The 17,667-nt window shown below is 57.2% G+C and overlaps 1 protein-coding gene across 1 annotated transcript; it reads left to right on the top strand.

Moving 5' to 3' along the window:
* Nucleotides 1-16,298: 16,298 nt before the first annotated feature.
* MAS1 (MAS1 proto-oncogene, G protein-coupled receptor) lies at nucleotides 16,299-17,276 on the top strand (the record flags this gene model as incomplete). The annotated part of the gene is made up of 1 exon (XM_080664614.1): nucleotides 16,299-17,276. One exon carries the CDS (start codon nucleotides 16,299-16,301, stop codon nucleotides 17,274-17,276), a length of 978 nt encoding a protein of 325 aa, XP_080520740.1.
* Nucleotides 17,277-17,667: the final 391 nt, after the last annotated feature.

Below are 17,667 nucleotides of genomic sequence, written 5' to 3'. Positions count from 1 at the left end.
CATAAAAGGAGCCAGGTCACTCCCTGGGGGAAGAGCAGTGTTTGGGTCTGCCTTTATTCCCCCCCCCCCGCCCCGGTGGTCAGTGTCCATACTGCGTGGGCCTCTGGGACAGTTCAAGGAGCAGCGTGGATGCACGGGGCGTGGGGGATGCACGGGGCGTGGGGGATGCGCGGGGCGTGGGGGATGCGCGGGGCGTGGGGGCCCTCACTGACATTTTACAACACCCGTCTAATTAATTTGGGGGTTTGCCAAGGTAAAGGAATCTTCCGGGTTTTTTGGGGGGGAATTCCCCAAAAAGAATTCAAGAGATAAAAATGCAACTTGCACCGAAACCGGTTTGGCTCAGTGGATAGAGCATCGGCCTGCGGACTGAAAGGTCCCAGGTTCGATTCCGGTCAAGGGCATGTACCTTGGTTGTGGGCATGTCCCCAGTAGGGGGTGTGCAGGAGGCAGCTGATCGATGTTTTTCTCTCATCGATGTTTCTCTCTCCCTTCCTCTCTGTAAGAAATCAATAAAATATATTTTTTAAAAAATGCAACTTGCTACAAAGCGGGGACACAGGAGAGTAAAATAACCGTTGGAATGGTTTCCGTTCTGTGAAAACCGGAACCCCCAAGAGCCCCTTGTCCCCGCGGAGTCATTCACAACACCGCTACCCGCGTGGGGCGGGCGCTATTTTGTAACTGAGCAGTTTTTGGTGTTTTTGTTCTGGGGCGAGCGGTCACCCCCATGCCCTTCCCCTGCCTGGGACACTCCTCATGGCCCCTCCTGTAGCTTAAACGTTTAAAAATGGTCCCTGAGGCGATGGAGGGCTTCCTGGGCCGCGGCTGTGCGTGTCCACAAGCCTGGCCCGGAGGGCGGCGGCCTCGGCTCTATTTTTAGACGCACGGGACCCTGAGGGGCTGGTGCCCGCCGGGAAGGGCCATGGGAGCTGGGCATGGGGCCCGGGGAAGGAGGAGACACGCACTACGCTCAAATCCTCGGGGACAGACAGCCCGGGGTGGGGGGCGGGTGTGAGAAGCTGCAGGAGAGGTGGCCCCAATCTGCTTCCCGCCTGGGTCCTGGTGGAGGGTCAGCAGTCAGGGCGGCCGCGTGGAGCCGGCTGCTGGAGTGACCTGCCTCGCGCAGGGCTGAGAGCAGCACTCGTATTATCGCCGGCACAGGGGTGGATGGAGCGAGGGGACGTCCCAGAGCCGGGCCTGCGGTGCTGTGAGGCCCAGCGCCAGCGTAGTGACAGTGGGGAGTCTGTGGGGTGGCAGGGGTGCACTCCACGTGGGCCCAGCAGCGTAGTGACAGCGGGGGAGTCTGTGGGGTGGCAGGGGTGCACTCCACGTGGGCCCAGCGGTGTGGTGACAGCGGGGGAGTCTGTGGGGTGGCAGGGGTGCGCTCCACGTGGGCCCAGCGGTGTGGTGACAGCGGGGGAGTCTGTGGGGTGGCAGGGGTGCACTCCACATGAGCCCAGCAGCGTAGTGACAGCGGGGGAGTCTGTGGGGTGGCAGGGGTGCACTCCACGTGGGCCCAGCGGTGTGGTGACAGCGGGGGAGTCTGTGGGGTGGCAGGGGTGCACTCCACGTGGGCCCAGCGGTGTGGTGACAGCGGGGGAGTCTGTGGGGTGGCAGGGGTGCACTCCACGTGGGCCCAGCGGTGTGGTGACAGCGGGGGAGTCTGTGGGGTGGCAGGGGTGCACTCCACGTGGGCCCCGAGGCCTGATGTCCCAGGAGCTGCTCCCAGCGAGGCTGAGCCCAGGATGCTGAGGCCAGAGGGGCTCCACTGACAGCCACTCGGGCTCCAGGGCGTCCCCTCGGCCTTGCTGCCCACCCCCTCCCCCATTTGTCTGCAGGCGACCAGGATCCATCCCCGGCTGCCCTTCCCGCCCCTCACACAGGGTCAGACTTGCTCTGAGGTCTGCTGCTCTCTCCCCGTTTCTCCCAGGTGGTCCCCCTAATTCCGGCCTCGCCGGTTAATCCCACCTTCGCGTGTCCCTCCTGGAGGACCGCTCACACCCCCCGAGGCCGGGAAGTCCCAGAGCCCTGGGCACCCTGGGCATGAGCTCCAGGGGGAGGGCACAGGCTGCGGCGGGACAGGAGGGAGGTGGGCCACTGAGGGCCTTCAGAGGGTGGGGCTCAGGGACACCTGCCGCCTTGTGACGCCGGGCCCCTTCCCATGGGGGGTGAGGACGCCCCATCTTAGGAGTCGCACTCTCCCTGCCTCCCTTCCTGGGGGCTCTGCCCCTGGGGCAGCCAGGCGGGGTTGTCTGGGCCTGACTCTGCCCGGCTGCTGGTGACCAGGGAGCAGGGACCTCCCCCCCCCCCCCCCCCCGGAGCCCTCTCCGGGGGGGCTGAGGGAGCCTGAGCGCCAGGGCAGCAGGGCCGAGCAGGGGCGCCTGCCCTGGGCGCTGGGGGCTGGAGGCAGCGAGGGAGCAGCCCGGCCACCCGGGGCCTGGCTTGGCAGAGGCGGCGCCCTGTCTCGATGGAGCTCACTCTGCCGCAGTTTCAGATCCTGCCGTTGTTCTTGGCAGCCTCCCGTGGGCTGCATTTTTCTGCCCTGGGGCGTCCTGGGCTCGCAGACTTCCTTTCAGCAGCTCCCCTTTCTGCGCAAGCTGGCTGGAGGATGTTTCTGTTGTTTGCGGTTAAAACCCCAACGGACGCGGGTCCCTTGGCTCCAGTAGGGCAAGGCCGTGTGCGTGGCACCTTCTGTGCTGTTTTAGGTGGAGAATATTTGACTGTTTACGCCAAAAGCGGTCCTCAGAGCTAGATGGGAGGAAGGGCTTTGGGCACTGAACTGTAAGCATGACCCCTCGGGACCCACTCTTTTTTTAAATATATTTTATTGATATTTTACAGAGAGGAAGGGAGAGGGATAGAGAGCTAGAAACATCGATGAGAGAGAAACATCGATCAGCTGCCTCCTGCACACCCCCCACTGGGGATGTGTCCGCCACCAAGGTACATGCCCTTGACCGGAATCGAACCTGGGACCCTTCAGTCCGCAGGCCGACGCTCTATCCACTGAGCCAAACCGGTTTCGGCGAGACCCACTCTTAAAGCGATATCCTCCCTCAACCAGCGTCCACAGTGGGTGAGCAAGTGTGACACACACATTCCACTCCCTGCAACAGGCTGTTATTCCGCCTCTAAGGAATGGGACCCTGACATCTGCTACGACACGGGCGACGCCGGAAGGTGTCACGCTGAGTGAAATAAGCCAGGCGGAGGGACACGGCACGTGCGAGTTCGCTTACCTGAGGTTCCTAGAGTCAAAGCTCAGGGGGGCAGACAGCAGAGTAGAGAGGCCCAGGGTGGGGGGAGAGCTGGTGTCGAATGGGTACGGGGGTTCAGTGTGGGAAGATGGAAATGTGGAGACGGATGGTGGTGGCGGTTGCACAAAACTGTGACCACCCTTAATGCCCCCGAACTGCAGGTTTAAAAATGATTAAAGTTGTAAATGTTAGGGCATGTATGTTGTTGTTTTTTTTTTATTTTTATTTTTATTTTTTTAATATATATTTTATTGATTTTTTACAGAGAGGAAGGGAGAGGGATAGAGAGTTAGTAACATCGATGAGAGAGAAACATCCATCAGCTGCCTCCTGCACACCCTCCACTGGGGATGTGCCCGCAGCCAAGGTACATGCCCTTGACCGGAATCGAACCCGGGACCCTTCAGTCCGCAGGCCGACGCTCTATCCACTGAGACAAACCGGTTTCGGCCAGGGCATGTATGTTTTAACATAAAAAAAATTACTTGAGCCCTGGCCGGTTTGGCTCAGTAGTTGGAGCATCGGCCCATGGATCGAAGGGTCTCAGGTTCGATTCCGAGGCACGTACCTCGGTTGCAGGCTCCATCCCTGGCTCTGGTCGGGTGTGTGCGGGAGGCAACCAATCGATGTGTCTCTCTCACATGGATGCTTCTCTCTCTCTTTCTCTCCCCCTCCCTTCCTCTCTCTAAAAATCAATGGAAAAACATCCTCAGTGAGGACTGACAACAACACAAATTATATACGAAAATGTCCTCCAAGGAGCAGGTTTTGTGTCTCAGAGTCTGAGAACGAGCCTGGAAACCTACATCGAGTTAGATTTCGTCCTCTTCGTGTGGCCTTGGAAACGGGTTTGGGAGTAGGGGATCCACACCGAGAAACCCGGGCGCTGGGCAGACGATGGGGGAAGACGGAGGCAGCCGGTCCCGAGCTGAGGGAATTGGGGAACGGGGGAAGGGGGGCGGTGGAGGGGGGGAGCAAAGCTTTTGTCTCCAAGAGCCTCACCATCTTGCTGTGGAGCCAGAGAACAGGCGGCGTTGACCGGGTTCTTCAGAGCCACGTGCAGGTTGGGGGCAAACCAGTGTTGGTGGTTCTAGGCATCGATGGTGACTGTGGACTTCTGAGAAGCACGCTTCTGGCCCGTGACGGCAGGATGTGGTGACCGCATGTGAGCCCCGGGCCTGCGGCGTGTAGCAGAGGAGGGGTGACTCAGGGCCACTCTTCAGAGCAGCATGACGTGGGCCTGGACCCTTGTCCTAGGAGCTCAGGAGGTGAGCCTGGGGCACGCATGGGTGTGTCTGGCCAGGCCGCCCATCACACACGAGTGGAGTCCACCCTGGGCCTGAACTCTAGCATGTCAGCCCATGGGCCCCCCACTAGAATCTTCTCACGTCGGGGTGACGCACAGGGCATGTACCTGGGCTGGGGCGGAGCGGAAATCCAGAGCCATGCACCAGCCCTCCCAAGGTGACCTCACCTGGGGACATCTAACTGAACCTCTAAAGGAGACGTTGGGCGTCCGCATGCCCATTGTGGCTCTGGAAGTGATGCCACAAGACTTGTCAAGTGGGTGACGGAGGAGGATCCCAGGCTGCCCATCTCTCTCTAGAAAGAGTCGAGACACAGGAACCTCGTGCAGTCGCCGCCAGCACGTCTCGGAGCACCTCAGACCAAGTCGGCACCAGCTGGATGCGGAGTGAGGGCTCGGAGCTTCGGAGGGCAGAGCGGGAACCGGGGCGCAGGACAGGGCGGGACAGTCAGCGGATCGTGGCCGTTCCAGCATGTCAGTTGCTGTCACTTGGAGATGGCATTGTTTTCCGTCTCCTTGGGGATGGAGAGGTGAAAACACATTGTTTCCCCAAATCCATAGTCACTGCAGAAGAAGGACCAGGAATACAGGTTTAACGGTGCCCACACGTGGCCTTTGGCTAAATTAGTAATTTCATTTTTTAAAGTATTTTATTTTATTTCATTTTATTTTATTATTTTATTCTTCCCATCACCATTTATCCCCACTATGCCGTCTTCCTCCCCCGCCCCCGCTGTAGTTTCAGAATTCTCCCTTTAAGGAGCCAGGTGGTCCATTTCCAAAGGCAGGTTACCTATGTGTCTTCAGGCTCCCAGGCGGGAAGGGAAAACGGGAATGACCACCGCACACATTGTGGTCTTTGTTAGAGAGTAGAAATTTTTTTTTTAAATATATTTTATTGATTTTTTACAGAGAGGAAGGGAGAGGGATAGAGAGTTAGAAACATCGATGAGAGAGAAACATCGATCAGCTGCCTCCTGCACACCCCCTACTGGGGACATGCCCGCAACCAAGGTACATGCCCTTGACCGGAATCGAACCTGGGACCTTTCAGTCCGAAGGCCGACGCTCTACCACTGAGCCAAACCGGTTTCGGCAAGAGTAGAAATTTTTGAACATGCTTCCTCCTAGTCGACTTAGCCTTGAATCCCAGCTGCACCTCACAAAATAGCCTTGCAAGATAGAACACTGTCAGCTTTCTGAAGAACAGGATGACCCTGTAAATAACATGGTCGTCAATCATATGGCCCTGACATTAAAAACTGTTTTGCCTTAAATTGCTTGCTCTGCAAAAAACAAGACGTGGTAAATGTGCTTAAAAGCGGTCCTGCACAAAGGGTCGGGGCTGCTCTCTGGACTCCCTGCGTGGAGAAAGGCAGAGCAGTCGCCGGCCGGCTAATAAAGGCTCCCTAAATTTTAATTTGGTCTGGACTCCTGTGGTCGTTCACTCGCGTTCGCTCCACTACAGTCTTCTTTTCGCAGGAGCGCGCTGGCGGCCCCACTTCTGAGCAGGGAGCCCTGGGAGGGGGCTCTGTAGGTAGGGGGGACAGTTCCTCCAGGAACACAGTTCTGATCCTTTATGTCTTTGTTAGAGCCTCTGAACGCTAGCTGATGGATCTCTGCAAAAGATGATTTAGAAAGCACGGCTTTATGAAGGGCCAGCCCACTGCTGGCCAAGGGTGCAGGCTGAACCGGGGTGATATTAGGAACACACGGAGCAATGGACAGACTCCACGTCCCAAGGTAACGCTCCAAAAATGCTCTTTCTCACAACCGGGTGTGTTCACGGCGTTTGGACACGAGAGGACACGTGATTACAGTCTAGGTAAGGAATCTGCGGGCCAGTGTCTGCGCAGCCGATAGGGTGCTGACCCAGAGCCCAAGGAGACGTGGTATTTGTTAAAATGAAGGAACCTGCCCAACTCCTGTGTCCGTAAGGAGGCCTGCCACGGCGCGCCCGCGCCCACCGCCCCTTGGCGCAGAGAGCGGTCTTTGATGGAGGACTGCTGGCCTCTTATGGGTTCACTTCACATTATCCTCATCGCTCTGCAAAGCTGGGGAGAGTCTCCTTTCTGGTAGATTCCAAATATGGTGGGGGTGGGGGTGAGGGACGACTTGGGGCTAGGGCCCCAGCCTCTCACAGCTGGGTCTAATCTGCAGCCCGCTCTCTTTTGGACCCTTCCCAGGGTTTATCCCGGAGTCTGTCTGCTCCCTTAACTTTCTCATGGGCTTGCCCCCCCTCCACCACCCCCATTGTTGCGCCTGCTGTGGTTCCTGCCCCACCAGGTGGGCCTGTCTAGTTGGAGGAGAACGACATGGGGGAGAAAAGGCCACTTGTCTGAAAGACTTGTTGTTGAAGAAAAGTGCACTGAAAGAGAAGGTCATGACTTGGGAGAGACCCAAGCAATCCCGGACGGGCAGGGCACTGGAACCCGGGAGAAGACTCCCCGAGGCTGACGGGATTCCGGTCAGCCTGGGAGAGTTCTGTTCTCAGGGTTTTATCTTGGACTTTTATCTGACCAGTGAGATCTGAAGTCTCTCGCAGGACTGGAGGGCAGAGGGCGGGGCCAGCCCTGCCCTGAGACCCTGTCAATCAGACAGATGGGATAAAGAATCACTCATCACTCCAGTCAAATTTGCTAGAAGTCCAAATTTCTAGCATGCCGGGAAGCTGTTCTGCTTCCAGTGGTGAGTCAGACATTGTGTACGAACTCAGTTGTCTGCCTGTGTGGGACCTGCTGTTCCTCAGTCCTGATTCTGGAGCCTGTCAGCTTGCTGTGAAATGGGCCTGACCTGCCTTACCCGCGGCCGATCTCTCGTAGGCGTGGCCCAGGCCCTCGATATTCTCTCACTGTCTAAAGCCAAGGGCCAGGCTGGGCTCTGAGGACCACTCTATGGCTTTCTCCCCATAACTGTAGGCTCGGTATCTAGGGTAGAGAGAGCAGAGTCCCTTCAAGATTAGGAATACACTCTAGGCTGTGACTGAAATTCACTAGGAACCCAAGAGAGATCCTGATGGAAGAAAAATTTTTTACCACTTGTGGGTCTACTAATGGGCTCTACCACTATGGGTTCTAAAACTATGGGCTCTACCACTGTGGGCTCCATCACTATGGGCTCTACCACTATGGGCTCCATCACTATGGGCTCTACCACTGTGGGCTCCATCACTGTGGGCTCCATCACTGTGGGCTCCATCACTGTGGGCTCCATCACTATGGGCTCCATCACTGTGGGCTCCATCACTGTGGGCTCCATCACTATGGGCTCTACCACTATGGGCTCCATCACTATGGGCTCCATCACTGTGGGCTCCATCACTGTGGGCTCTACCACTATGGGCTCCATCACTATGGGCTCCATCACTGTGGGCTCCATCACTGTGGGCTCCATCACTGTGGGCTCCATCACTATGGGCTCTACCACTATGGGCTCCATCACTATGGGCTCCATCACTGTGGGCTCCATCACTATGGGCTTCATCACTATGGGCTCTACCACTATGGGGCTCCATCACTATGGGCTCTACCACTATGGGCTCCATCACTGTGGGCTCCATCACTGTGGGCTCCATCACTATGGGCTCTACCACTGTGGGCTCCATCACTGTGGGCTCCATCACTGTGGGCTCCATCACTATGGGCTCTACCACTATGGGCTCCATCACTGTGGGCTCCATCACTGTGGGCTCCATCACTATGGGCTCCATCACTATGGGCTCCATCACTGTGGGCTCCATCACTGTGGGCTCCATCACTATGGGCTCTACCACTATGGGCTCCATCACTATGGGCTCCATCACTGTGGGCTCCATCACTGTGGGCTCTACCACTATGGGCTCCATCACTATGGGCTCCATCACTGTGGGCTCCATCACTGTGGGCTCCATCACTGTGGGCTCCATCACTATGGGCTCTACCACTATGGGCTCCATCACTATGGGCTCCATCACTGTGGGCTCCATCACTATGGGCTCCATCACTGTGGGCTCCATCACTATGGGCTCCATCACTGTGGGCTCCATCACTATGGGCTCCATCACTGTGGGCTCTACCACTATGGGCTCCATCACTATGGGCTCTACCACTATGGGCTCCATCACTATGGGCTCCATCACTATGGGCTCTACCACTATGGGCTCCATAACTATAGGCTCTACCACTATGGGCTCCATAACTATGGGCTCTACCACTATGGGCTCCATCACTGTGGGCTCCATCACTATGGGCTCCATCACTGTGGGCTCCATCACTATGGGCTCCATCACTGTGGGCTCCATCACTATGGGCTCCATCACTATGGGCTCCATCACTGTGGGCTCCACCACTATGGGCTCCACCACTATGGGCTCCATCACTATGGGCTCCATCACTATGGGCTCTACCACTATGGGCTCCATAACTATAGGCTCTACCACTATGGGCTCCATAACTATGGGCTCTACCACTATGGGCTCCATCACTGTGGGCTCCATCACTATGGGCTCCATCACTGTGGGCTCCATCACTATGGGCTCCATCACTGTGGGCTCCATCACTATGGGCTCCACCACTATGGGCTCCATCACTGTGGGCTCCACCACTATGGGCTCCATCACTGTGGGCTCTACCACTATGGGCTCCACCACTATGGGCTCCACCACTATGGGCTCCATCACTGTGGGCTCCATCACTATGGGCTCCATAACTATAGGCTCTACCACTATGGGCTCCATAACTATGGGCTCTACCACTATGGGCTCCATCACTGTGGGCTCCATCACTATGGGCTCCATCACTGTGGGCTCCATCACTATGGGCTCCATCACTGTGGGCTCCATCACTATGGGCTCCATCACTATGGGCTCCATCACTATGGGCTCTCCCACTGTGGGCTCCACCACTATGGGCTCCACCACTATGGGCTCCATCACTGTGGGCTCCACCACTATGGGCTCCACCACTATGGGCTCCACCACTATGGGCTCCATCACTGTGGGCTCCATCACTATGGGCTCCACCACTATGGGCTCTACCACTATGGGCTCCATAACTATAGGCTCTACCACTATGGGCTCCATAACTATAGGCTCTACCACTATGGGCTCCATAACTATAGGCTCTACCACTATGGGCTCCATAACTATGGGCTCCATAACTATGGGCTCTACCACTATGGGCTCCATCACTGTGGGCTCCATCACTGTGGGCTCCATCACTATGGGCTCCATCACTATGGGCTCCATCACTGTGGGCTCCATCACTATGGGCTCCATCACTATGGGCTCTCCCACTGTGGGCTCCACCACTATGGGCTCCACCACTATGGGCTCCATCACTGTGGGCTCCATCACTATGGGCTCTACCACTATGGGCTCCATCACTATGGGCTCCATCACTATGGGCTCCATCACTGTGGGCTCCATCACTATGGGCTCTACCACTATGGGCTCCATCACTATGGGCTCCATCACTATGGGCTCCATCACTGTGGGCTCTACCACTATGGGCTCCATCACTGTGGGCTCCATCACTGTGGGCTCCATCACTGTGGGCTCTACCACTGTGGGCTCCATCACTGTGGGCTCCATCACTATGGGCTCCATCACTATGGGCTCCATCACTATGGGCTCTACCACTGTGGGCTCCATCACTGTAAGCTCCATCACTATGGGCTCTACCACTGTGGGCTCTACCACTATGGGCTCCACCACTGTGGGCTCTACTACTTATGAGCCCATGCCATGGCCTCTGGGTCACTAAACTTCCTTCTTCCTTGCCCCATAAGGTCCTTCCCCAGGCCCCCTCCCCATGTTTACCTGTTGTTTGAGGGGAGGAAGGGGGATGCTGTTTCTCTAGGAAACGTCGAAGGTGTGACTTGACTTGTGGAGGTGAAGCTAGAACTTCCTTCCACACGGGACTTTGGGGATCACAGACGTCACTTCCCCAGGCTCCGCTGGCTCTGTGCACCTCCCTCCCCCCAAACTTTCCTTACCTCTCCGAAGGAGGAGCACTGCTCACAAAGACAAGTCTGGCACAGACATAGCCACCCCATCTGTGGCTTAAGTGCAAGCCGTTTTATTTTCACAGGGAGTTGTGTATTTTCTCTAAATGCAAATCATCATCTACCACAAGTGAAGCTCCCGCTCCATCTGCAGTAATTTCTGCTTTTGTTAGTGGTGCCAATTAGTCACAAGACAATTGGCACCTCCTACCACCCACTCACTCGGGAGGAAGAAAGCCCGTCCCTTCCCGGCACCCCGACGCCCCGCCACCCACCTGGCTGCACGCCCCTACCTATCCACCGCCTGGCCACGCCCCTACCTATCCACCGCCTGGCCACTCCAGCTGCCCGCCGCCTCCTTCCTCGTTCACCTGGGGCTGTTACCAATTTCCGAATTGGGCAGCTCGCCCTCTGCCAGGATGCACAGGCTTCTGTGTTCTGGTCGGAGCTGGAAAAAGCAAACTGGTGAGGCCCCGGGTCCTGTTGACTTAAACAGTGACGTTGGCGTCTTGCTTCCCGTCGGCCACTCTGCTCAGGGCTTCACGGCCCCCGGAGGGACAGGGTGAAACATTCCTAATATCTGGACGGTCCCTGGGCTGCTGAGAAGCAGCACGTGTGAGCAGAGGAGGTCCTCCCACCCACCCCGTCTCCTTCATTCCTCTTTCCCCCGGGGCTCTCCCTCCGCCGCCCTGACGTCGGAGCCTCCCTGCCAGCCTGTTCCCTCTCCCTCGCCACACTTCCCTCTGCGTGTCTGGTCCCCCTGCCACGAGTGCTCCTTCCTCTCTGCCCTGCAGTTTGCAGATGGTCCCGGTTTTCGGCTCCGTGTCTGACTGTCCCGGAAACGGCACCGCCCAGCAGCTGGCCTGTCCCTCCCTTGGAGCATCCGAACCAGGTAACCACCCGCTCTCGCATTCCCCCGTGGAGGCCACCGGACCCCTTGGTTTGCTGCTTAGCCCCTGCCTGTTGGGCAGGTGCCCGACCCTCACCTCATCTTGCCTGTTGGAGGCCTTTAGGGGACGCCCCCGGTGTCCCCTCCTTCTCCCGCAGGCAAGGTCTGCTGGCCCCGGGGCTCGCTGCTTAGGAAAACAGTCCGAGGAGAGCTGCATGTCCGGGTTCCCAAGTCTCTTTCCCACAGACTCCGACGTCGCCTTCTCACCCTGTTTGGATCTGATGGGTCCCAGGGGCCCGGGACTCCTTTGACACAGTGAGGGATACTCTGCAGAGGAAGAAGTGCTGCCATGGACGAGGGGCGGGCTGGGTCTCCCCACAGGCTCGGCTGTCACACATCCCGGTTCTCCTGCTGGGCCGTGGCGCTCCGCCGTGGGCTGTGGAGAAAGGGAACAGGCCAGGGGGAGAGGAACTGGACGGCGTGGGTGAGAGGCTGCGGCTCCCAGAGACAGCCCCCCCAGGACGGCCCCAGCCAGGCTGGGGTGCAACTTGGGTGTGCCGACGCTGTCCTTCCACCTCGGAGCCCGCTCCCAGGCCTTCTCTCTCCTCCGTGGCTTCGTATTTGCACCAGTGACTCTGAAAATGGGTTGTAGAAAGGGAGTGGAGGCTTAATTATCAGGCAGTATGCCCCTCGCTGTGCAGGGGTATACATACCGGTACATCTCATTTAATCATAGCTGCTTTGTGCAGTAATAGGATTAGCTCCATTTTGCAGGTGGCAAGACTGAGGCTTGGCAGAGATCTCAGGGCTAGTTACAGGCTGAGCCAGGAATCTGAGCTGGTTCCCTCTTTCCCACACGTGACTCTGCCCTTGCCTAGGGCTTGTCTCTGACTCATCTCTCTCCTTGGCCCCGTCCGGCCCCCGGTGGTTCAAGGGGGTCGACCACCCTCCGTGATCACCGGCTTGTTCCCACTCCGGATCAGTGTGAAGACTTGCAGTTGCGTGTATTTGAACGCGGCTCCTGCTGATACGCGTGGGACCATCTGCCTGGCACATCTCAGCCGCGGGGAGCGCCTCTGATGCTTCAGCGAAGGGAGGCTGCAGCCATCCTTGGAGAAGATGCTGGGACCGGAGACCCTGCAGGCTGGCGGGGCAGGGGTGCCCCGGGATGTGAGGGAACAGCCCCCCGGCTGCCGCCTCTGACCTCCCTGAGCCCCTGGAGCTAGTGAGTGAGTTGGCCCCCACGTTTCCAGCTGCCCTGACCCCGGAGTAAGGGTGTCCCTCCCCACAGAGCCTTGCCCGGCGGCTCCGTGCCGCTGGTGTTCCCAGCGCGCCGGCGTCCGTGTGTGTTGGCAGAGACTTGGCCTCCTTCTGCCCTTGTTTTGGAAACTTGTGCTTCTCTGCTGGGCTGACTGTCCCCAAACAGTGTTTTCCAACTTCGGGGCAGAAACTTCTGTGTTAGCTTTTTCTTTTTTTGACTCGTCTGGGGGCAAGAGTCCTGGATCCGTGTGTAAATACGGGAGCTGGGGTTGGGAAGGGTTTTGTGACTTTTCTGGGGAAGCCACTTGCTTGGAAGCAGTTGGGCATGGCGGGAGGCGAGCTGGCCTGTCTTCCTTTCCTCTCCCCGGTGGGCACCGCGCTGGTACTGGCCTCTGTGGCTTATACAGTCGGGGGGCAGCCCCCGGGGGCCAGGTGGCCATGAAACGGGATCTGCTCAGTCTTGATCGTTGGTGTGAGTATCTTGGCAATATTTCCCAGGCAGGGGGCGGGGGGGGGGGGGCGGCGGGGGGAGTTGGGGAAAGTACAGGATGCTGTTTGGGGCTCTGTCGGCAGCAGAGAGAAGGTGGTGCCTTGCCCCGGACACTCTTTTTTGTGGGTGCTATTCTGTGCATTGCAGCATCCCTGCCCCTGCCCCACTAGATGCCAGTAGCCCCCTCTTCTCAGCTGTGACAACCCCAATCCCCAGCAGCGCCAAGCGTCCCCCGGGGACAAGATAGAGCCCCTGAGAGACGAGCGCTCTGAGTCGGGAAGGGAGCAGGAAGTTTCTACCTCTCCATGCAGATGGCTCAAGTGTCAGGAAGAGGGGGGCAGGGCCTCAACAGTAGACAGATGTTCCTGCCTGCACATCCTGGCAGGCCCCTTACCTGCCATGGAAATTCCATCTCACGCATGGGTTTCTGTTTGCCCAGTCACCACACACACACACACACACACACACACACACACACACGCAGGAGGACCTGCCCTTTCCCTGGAGCTGTGTACCTGGAGGTCCAGCCTAGTCAGGTCTCTCTGGTTGCCTAGGAACAAGTCAGGTTCAGGTGGCCCACCTGGAACCCCAGTTTTGTTGGCTTTTCTCTTTTTTCCTTCCTCCCTCCCTCCCTCCCGCCCTCCCTCCCTTCCTTCCTTCCCTCCTTCTTCCTAGAGTGATGTGTTGGATGGACTGGGAATCCAGGACCATGCGTAGATGGTGGCCAACTAAATGGGAACATAGAAAGAGCTGTTTGCTTCTTAGATCCCTAAAAGAAAGCTTCAGCAAGCATAACAAAGCTGAAAGCCCCACCCCCATCTCTGCCTGCTTTGACTCTCCTGCTTTGCTATCAGCTCCACGGCCCATCTGTCCCTCTGGCTTTTGTGAGAGGTCAATGCGAGCAGCCTTTCCCCCCAGACTGGCCAGGGCGTGGGCTCCGCAAAGCTCACATCCTTAAACATCCATGGAAACCACCGTGCTTGCCTTGCCTGTGAGCCGGCGCGTTATCTCAGCTTGGCATTTCCACGAGACGACTGGTGAAGTGTTTCCAATCTCTGGCTCTTCCCACACCCAGCCCTTTATTCTTATATTTTTATTGATTTCAGAGAGGAAGTGGGGGGGGGGGGGGGAGAGAAACATCAACGATGAGAGAGAGTGCCCGACCAGCGTGGCTCAGTGGTTGAGTGTCGACCTATGAACCAGGAGGTCACAGTTCGATTCCCGGTCAGGGCACATGCTCGGGTTGCGGGCTTGATCCCCAGTGTGGGGTGTGCAGGAGGCAACCAATCAATGATTCTCTCTCATCATTGGTGTTTCTATCTCTCCCTCCCTCTCCCTTCCTCTCTGAAATCAATAAAAATATATTTTTAAAAAGAAATTAGACAAGTCTTTGGTTGGGGAAGTCCCCTATAACCGTGGTCGGCAAACTGTGGCTCGCGAGCCACATGCGGCTCTTTGGCCCCTTGAGTGTGGCTCTTCCACAAAATACCACGGCCTGGGCGAGTCTATTTTGAAGAAGTGGCATTAGAAGAAGTTTAAGTTTAAAAAATTTGGCTCTCGCCGAAACCGGTTTGGCTCAGTGGAAAGAGCGTCGGCCTGTGGACTGAAGGGTCCCGGGTTCGATTCCGGTCAAGGGCATGTACCTTGGTTGTGGGCACATCTCCAGTGGGAGGTGTGCAGGAGGCAGCTGATCGATGTTTCTCTCTCATCGATGTTTCTAGCTCTCTATCCCTCTCCCTTCCTCTCTGTAAAATATCAATAAAAAAAATATATTTAAAAAATAAAATAAAATTATTTAAAAAATTTGGCTCTCCAAAGAAATTTCAATTGTTGTCCTGTTGATATTTGGCTCTGTGGACTAATGAGTTTGCCGACCACTGGCCTATAACATCAGGGGCAATGATGCCCCCCTTCCTTACGTAGGAAGCATTAGAGGCCTGATTGGAAAGCATGTAGCAGAGAGGCTATAAAAGGTAAGCTCTTAAAATAGGATGGGGCCCGGGCAGCGTGTGAGGGCTCGGGAGCTAGGAGTCCCAGCCACGCGGCTTCCTCGCATTCGTCCCGGATGCCGGCCTCCCTCACACGCTCTCTGGCTCCCTTCAGTGGTCTGTGAAGTGAGGGGTCCGATGACACCAGTGGTTTCAGACTCTCCGTGGGGCCCTGGCCAGCTCTCAGGGAGAAGTGGGGACCTGGGCTCCCGCCTGGCTGGCTCTGCGGTGAGGACCCCCGGGAGCCCTCGGGCCCCGACCCCTGCCGTGTGGGTTTGCAACCACTCACCTCGCCTGAGCAGGTGCCCCGCTTTGTCGCAGAGCGGAGGCCACATGAACCAACGCCTTCTGATGGTTCACGCCTTTAAAAATATTGCCACGCTACTGAACATCACTTAACGAGCTAGTTCCCCTCATTGGCCTGTGGCTTATGGCACTTCAGGCCTCAAAACAATGGCAACCACATTTTTAAAAAATATATTTTATTGCTTTTTCACAGAGAGGAAGGGAGAGGGATAGAGAGTTAGAAACATCAATCAGCTGCCTCCTACACACCTCCCACTGGGGATGTGCCCGCAACCCAGGTACATGCCCTTGATCAGAATCGAACCTGGGACCCTTCAGTCCGCAGGCCGACGCTCTATCCACTGAGCCAAACCGGTTAGGGCATGGCAACCACATTTTAATGCGACTGACGTGGTTCCTCAGGCCAGGAGCTGGGGCCACAGGAGGGGACACAATTTCCCAAACGCCACTCAGGAGGCTGGGGCCAGGCTGGAGTGGACACCAGGCACCTGACCCTCTTGCTTTGCCGGCTCCCTTTGTTGCTGAGCCACAAGCAAGTAATAATGCGGAAGTAAAGGCGATTGGGGGATGGAAAACAGTTACTAAATCAGCTCTCCCTCCTGGTGAAATGTCTGATTTTATCGCCCTCAGACACAGAACTGTACAATCTAGTCAGCATCTTTGTGTATGAAGGTTACATGTATGATTATAGCTCGAAGGCTCTGATGCATGCTGAAACGCTCCCTTTCACTCCAACTCATCAATCTCCTTCCTTTTTCTTTTTTTTTTTTACTTATTTACAGAAAATTCCCGGAAGAGCCCCCCCTGAGGCCTCCCCATGGGTGAGTCCAACGTGACCTCATTTGCTGACGAGGACCCCACGAATGCCTCGACGGGCAGGAACGCCTCCGCCAGGGACGTGCGGGAGGACGTCCCCGCCGTGCTCTGGGTCATTATGAGCATCTCCCCCCTGGGCTTCGTGGAAAACGGGGTTCTCCTCTGGTTCCTCTGCTTCCGGATGCGAAGGAACCCCTTCACGGTCTACATCACCCACTTGTCCATCGCGGACATCTCCCTGCTGTTCTGCATCTTCATCCTGACCGTCGACTACGCCCTAGGTTACGAGCTCTCGTCGGGCTACTACTACACCATCGTCACCTTGTCCGTGACGTTCCTGTTTGGCTACAACACGGGCCTCTACCTGCTGACGGCCATCAGCGTGGAGCGGTGCCTGTCCGTCCTGTACCCCATCTGGTACCGATGCCATCGCCCCAAGCACCAGTCGGCGCTCGTCTGCGCCCTCCTCTGGGCACTGTCCTGCTTGGTGACCACCATGGAATACGCCCTGTGCATCGACAGCAAAAGGCAGAGCTACTCGCAAAGCCACTGCCGGCCGGTGATCATCCTCATCGCCATCCTGAGCTTCCTGGTCTTCACGCCCCTCATGGTGGTGTCCAGCGCCGTCCTGGTGGTCAAGATCCGCAGGAACGCCTGGGCGTCCCACTCCTCCAAGCTGTACCTGGTCATCGCGGTCACCATCGCCATCTTCCTCACCTTCGCCATGCCCATGAGAGTCCTCTACCTGCTGTACTACGAGTACTGGTCCACGTTCGGGAACCTCCACGACGTCTCCCTCCTCTTCTCCACCATCAACAGCAGCGCCAACCCTTTCATTTACTTCTTCGTGGGCAGCAGCCGGAAGAAGCGGTTCAAGGAGTCCCTGAAGGTGGTCCTGACCAGGGCTTTCAAGGACGAAACGCAACCCAGGCGCCAGGAAGACAGCGGCAACCCCACGGCCGCCGAGACAGTTGTCTGAGGCCCTAGACGGTGGGACGCAGGGTGTGTGTCGTCTGTGCTTGAAACACAACGGAAGTTTCTCCTGATGATGATACGGAAGGACACCCCGCCCCCCAGGCATGAGATGCTAATTGACCGTGAGACAGTACGCTTGGGCTGTGTCTTCTGGAAATGCCCCCATACGAGCCTCGGTCCCCTCTGTCCCTATCAAACACCCTCTTTCGGTCCCCCCTCCGCGCTTCCCAAGCACCGTGCAGGTTAGCCCACGGGAGGTGCGCAGGGGTGCGCAGGAAGGATAACACGAGGATTTGCCGGCACTTGAGGAGGTGGAGCGGCGTAGCGGGGAGAACTGGGTTCTGGAGTGAGGCTGAGTCAGTCATTTGCTGCCCGTGTGACCTCACACACATGGT

Source organism: Plecotus auritus (assembly GCF_963455305.1).
Source record: "Plecotus auritus genome assembly, chromosome: 4".
NCBI classification, from domain to species: Eukaryota; Metazoa; Chordata; class Mammalia; order Chiroptera; family Vespertilionidae; genus Plecotus; species Plecotus auritus.
Note: the sequence above shows the minus strand (reverse complement) of the source record. Positions and strands in the feature narration are given on the sequence as shown.